The 6,000-nt window shown below is 33.2% G+C and overlaps 1 protein-coding gene across 1 annotated transcript; it reads right to left on the reverse strand.

Moving 5' to 3' along the window:
- Positions 1-1,609: 1,609 nt before the first annotated feature.
- On the reverse strand, positions 1,610-2,994 carry LOC145036029 (uncharacterized). The gene is made up of 5 exons (XM_078984515.1): positions 2,969-2,994; positions 2,757-2,883; positions 2,370-2,672; positions 1,998-2,105; positions 1,610-1,906 (listed from the first exon to the last, which is right to left on the reverse strand). Exons 1-5 carry the CDS (start codon positions 2,992-2,994, stop codon positions 1,610-1,612), a joined length of 861 nt encoding a protein of 286 aa, XP_078840641.1.
- Positions 2,995-6,000: the final 3,006 nt, after the last annotated feature.

The following is a 6,000-nucleotide window of genomic DNA, read 5'->3' on the forward strand; positions in this document are numbered from 1 at the left end:
TGAGTGAAACCTTTACCCAAACGATGGCCTCCGTCATTCAGCAGAGTAGGGATGACAACCATAGACTATTCTAGACAATCCAGTGGAACACTAGCAAGCTCGTAACTTGTAGGTGTTGTGGACTTGATGTTCACCGGTGTACTCTAAAAACCCTGGCAGCTATAGATTTAGTGCCTCATAATAAAAAGATAGTAGCTATGGATTTAGTACAGTGTAGATGAACCATGGTAGCTATGGATTTAGAACTATGAACCTTGGTAGCTATGGATTTAGTACTATGAACCTTGGTAGCTATGGATTTAGTACTATGTAGATTAACCTCAGGCAACAATGGACTTTGTGCCAATTCCTTAGGAACGAATGAAGGAAGGATAGTCGATTCTTAGGGTAAAACCTTAAGAAATAAAGAAGATAATGGGGATGGGTAATTGGGTTGATTGTTTGATGAGTGAATATAATAATTATATTATTGTGGGTTGAAAACCCTATATGCTCACCAGGCTCCCAAGCCTGACCCACTCAGTTTTCTTTGTATCACAGGTATTAATACGAAGACATATTGCACTAAGAGATTAAAGGAGATGTAAATTATTAATGTAAATAAATGTAAGTTCTGTTTATGCTTATGTGTCTGTATCGGAACATGACATCCCGAGATTTTGTTATATAATGAAAATACTTTTCTTTAAGAAATGCTTTGATAAATTCTTATCATATTTTGTTTTGGGGACAAATTTCCACTACAAGAAAAATCCGAAATAACTACGGAAATATTTCGTAGCTAAACCATGATATTCCGTAGTTACGTGTGGTTAGAGACGGAATTTGCTACGGAACCCATCTGTTGCAAAAATCCTCGTTACTAAACTTTTTTTACGGAATCCGTAGGACCTTCGCAACGGATTTTGCAACAAACTTATTTCCGTAGCAAAATACCTATAAACTGTATCCGTAGTAGTGACGTAGCAAATTAGCTACAATTGTTGTCCGTAGCATATCCGTAGCAAATTACCTACCACCCAATCCATAGTTAATCTGTCACAAATTAACTACAAACCATACCCGTAGCTAATTTCCATAGCAAATCTACTACGTGCAATGTCGTAGCAAATATTCCATAGTGAATCTACTACGATCTAATTCTGTAACAGATAGTTGGTAGTAAATATACTACAATTTACTTCCATAGCAAATTTACTACAATATATTTTTGTTGCAAATATTCCATAGTAAATTTACAACAACATATTTTCATTGCAAAAAAAAAATTTATGACGGAATAGATTCCATAGAAAAATCCATAATAATTCAACTACATAATAACAACGTAAAAATAGCCATAGTAACTCTGTAACAATATCAATAACAAAAAATGGTGACATGATTATTTAAAAAACATAAAAAAATGATTCAATTTTTTCTTCTGAAGCGAATTTATAACAAAATCAAGATTCTGAAATTGCAATAACAATAAAAGAAATTACAAAAATACTTAATAAAAAAATAGTTTATTGTCAAATGAAATACCCCTATGTCCAAAGCACCAATCAAATTAGTGTAATACTCAAACTCAACTAGAAATCCTAAAATGCAATCAATAAAGAGTGTATCACTGATTATTCATATCATTAACCATGTTTCTCACATCATCCAACTCCATCCTTTGTTGGTTTATGGTTTCCTCTAATTTCTGGATCTTCCTCTCGAGATGATCTTTCTCAAAACTTGTATCTGGTGAAGTGCATGTTTGAGAGAAGTTTTCACGAAAAATGGACCTGCCATATGATCCAAGCCCATAAACTCTTTTCTTACGATCATGTCCTCCAACAGCTGCATAAAACAGTTCGCTTTCAGGAACTTCCTCTCCTAGCAATGCCAAATCCGCACGTCGAGACACAAACAAATCCTATAATGATATTGTTGCATTAATATATTTATTTATACAAGATTTTTTTAAAAAAAATTCCTTTTATCAAGTAAATTAGAAATAAACTTACATGAACTTCTTTAGCTTTGTCAACTTGAAATGTTTTTCCGTCATGATCCTTAGTATGAGTAAACATGAATAGTTCATAGCATGATGGAGCTTTTCCTGTATATTCCTCCTACATTAACACCAAGTATATGTCAAACACAACATGAAATGAAAGAAATAAATTATCATACTAGACTTTAATAATTTACATTAACCAATAATAAGGAAAGGCGGTGGTTATATTATACAAATATTATAGATTGCTATAACACTTTTCAAAAAATGATCATAAGTAAACATGAATGTAATATGCCAAAATAATTAAAACACACCTCCATTAGATGAAATGAAAATAAGATGTTAAAAATAATATTAGTAGTTAAAATACACATACCATATCAGCAGCAATTTGTTGATGTGAAGCCGATCCACCATTATGGGTAGGTGGGGCTTTTCCACCAACTACACCTTTACGCCTATTTTTTTTATTTTGCTCTGATTTTTTCTTGAAGTCCTCTGAATTCCATATTGCATTCCAAGCATTCCATACTTGTATTTCTATGTGACATGGCTTTTCACGAGTTGGGTTTCTTGTGCTTATGTCATAGATGTACTGTTGATATCTTTCTTTGGCCTTTTGTTCCCAAGCAGCCTTGACGACTGAGTCACTAACAGCAACATCCCACTGGCATTTTTTCTATAATTCATAATAACAATTAAGTTATAATATGTGATTGGTGTGACTAATAATTACAAAAAAACATAATAATAAATAATCTACCTGAAACTCTTCCCAATAGAAAATTTTTGTCTCTTCACTTAAATTTACCCACTTATATCCATTTTCGTCCACTTTATCTAGGAATGATTTCGTAATTATGGACGAACATTTACCTGAAGGTAATAATCTACAAAACAAAAAAATGCATAATAATATGAACTAATCAAACTTAAATAAAAAAAATATGAAAATCAATTAGTATTTTCACTTACGTATTTGCCCGAACTGTAATATTCATGCGTTGTTCTAGTTGTGCATCTTCTTGTTCAGTAGCAATCGGTGTCGATGTGGCTGCTGTGGAGGAAGGGGCGGATGATGGGGCTTGTGTAGATGAAGGGGATGATGATGTGGCTGATGTGGATGAAGGGGTTGATAGGGTACTAAACAGTGGGGCTGATGTGGATGAAGGGGATGACAGGGTACTAAACAGTGGGGTTGATGCGGATGAAGGGGCTGATAAGGTATTAAACATTATGGGGGTAGTAGATGCTGTCGTTGTCGATGTAGGGGAAAATGATGGTGTTGGTGTGGATGAATGGGTGGTTATTGGGGCTGATTGAGTACCAAACAGTGGGGAGGTAGATGTTGTCAGCCTCATAGTCGGTGTGGATGCAGGGGTGGATGCTTCATTCGTGTACCTTTGTAACAACCTATACATGTTCTTGTGTGGCCTTGTTGGATGTCCTTTCAATGGGAACGGAGACATCTCTTCTGTAATAACAAATTTGAAATGAAATATTATAAGGAGGCCAGGTTTACACATAAACAAACAAGTTATATTGAAACTGATAAAAAAAAGTCTGATAAAATCAAGAAGTATGGCAGACAACAACATATAAACGACCGATAAGTGAAACATTTGTGGGTATCTTTCCTTTTAGTGTCTTCCTACTTTTCTGTAAAGCCATATACGGTTGTCTAGTAGCAATCCAATCACGAACTGGTGTTATTCTGATCGGTAAAAAAAATTCTTCAACAATCAATTTTTTTATTCGGTGGGATCTCGATGTAGAAACTAGAGAAGATCGAACAGATTTATGTAGAAATTGTAGAAACACAACTAAATTACATGATTAATTTTACTATCTTTGATACTTATAAAAGATAAAGATTAAGAAGAAGATGGAAGAAATAAAAGAAAATTTACCAGAATCTGTGGGAGCACAATAGTAAGAAGCAACGAACAGCCCTAGAAGTCGATAGGAAAGCAGGACGAACAAAGACGTCCACCACCAGGATTACTCTTGACGTGGGGAAGTTATGCGTAATTAATGGGAATTGGTTTTTAAGGATTAGATACAGGGAGATTTGGTTTGGCGGGATTTGAAACAAGGATTAAAAAATTTCAATCAATGATAAGATATATGTAAATATATATCCGTATGATTTACATGGTAATGATTTTATATATATGGAATGGGTAACAAAATGATTTTGTAGCTGAAACTCACTCCCGTAACTGAAATTATTGCAGTATGAAACCTTTTTCCTTTGAAAATACACAAAATACCCTTCCTTGTTATAGATGTTGTTGACATTACTTATTATTATCCACTTATTCATATATGCTCGAAATTATATCCATATGCCAAATCTCATGGAAAATTTCAAACAATAGTTACTCCAATTGTAGTCAAAGAAATCAATCAACTATTTTTCTCAAAATTTAATAATACTTACTCCAATTGTAGATGTTTTTTTGAAGGCTATTCTCATGTATATGACATCTCCATTAGAAATACCACCCTGTATCCCACCAAAATGATTTGTTATTGTCCTAATCTGTCCATATTCATCCGTATAAAGCACAAAAACCAACTATTTTTACAAAATCAAACATAAAGTAAATTGAAAAATAACACAAAACCTGGACCTGAACAAGAACAAAGTTGGAAATGTTATTGGACTGGTTAGTTTGGACCGACCCAAGCTGTGTCAGGATTGGCCTGATCAATCTTAATTGGATCAGGTTGCTGGGCATAACATCATACGATATCTTTTTTTGATTTTCAATATGTCCAATTTTATTTAAGGAAATTCCGTATTTACCCCTTAACATATTAGTATTTCCCCACATCATTAACCAAAGTTTCCACCAAAAGGACTACAAAAAAATTAGAAAGACTAAAATACCCTTGCTAGGAAAAAGCAACACAGAGTATAAATTGGTTTGTCCTATATATGCATATAGATTACAATGTTATAATAAACTAAAATAATTAAATTGTGATGGTGTAACAAACAAATTAATACCAATATCGTTCCCATTTGTAAAGCAACTAAAACCAAAAAAAACAAATCTCTAAAGTTTCAAACAAATCGTTAATGAAGCCTTACTCATTATCATCATCATACATATCATCATTTCCGTCTTCTTCTTCGTTTGTTGATGAATTGTACCCAAACTCACCCTCATTGTCATCATCATTATCATCACTAGAAGCATTGCTTGAGATGTCACCATACTCGACTGTTTCATCACGTGAACTTGTGGATGCTTCTTCCATAGGGCTAATGATTTCATTTGGTTTCGCTTCATCATCTTGAAAAGCATCATCATTTTTATTATTAGTAGTATTTTGTACATCAATCCATCCACGTGGTTTAACTTTACATACAACTAACCAATCAGACATGATTTTATGGGCCTAATATGTTGCTGTTGTGGGTAATGTGCTGATATGTTGAGTTGCATGCGTAAAAAGAAAATAATAATATGTTTCCAGTTAATATGTTACCTGTTTGCTTCGTAAAGATTGCTCACATTCGAATTATCTTTTCTTAAGTGTTAATAATTAATATTACAAAAGCAAAAGGGTGTTTCTTCTTGGGTTGAAAAAGAATAATTTTTTACTTGTATGTCATAATATAATCAGGGCCGGTCCAACCCGATTTTAGGCCCGGGGCAAAATAAAAGATATGAGGCCCTTAATAATTTTTTTAACAGCAAACAAGTGTAATAATGAAAAAAAAGAAACCAAGTTCCACGTATCATCAAGACTATACTCAGGAAATTGACAACAAAAAAACATGTGACAATGGGATCCAACAAAAAATACAGAAATAAATAATTCTGAATGAACACTACAAATCACACAATTAATCTTTAACAAGCACATGTAACACATAATAAAATAGTATATCTATTGATCCTATATCGATTTTCAATAATAATCTTTATTAAAAGAGTATGTGAATTACTGAATTATATAGCATGATGTAATGTTCAACTAACTGTCAAGTG

This window comes from Lactuca saligna, chromosome 3, assembly GCF_052625555.1.
Source record: "Lactuca saligna cultivar CGN05327 chromosome 3, ASM5262555v1, whole genome shotgun sequence".
Taxonomy (NCBI): domain Eukaryota; kingdom Viridiplantae; phylum Streptophyta; class Magnoliopsida; order Asterales; family Asteraceae; genus Lactuca; species Lactuca saligna.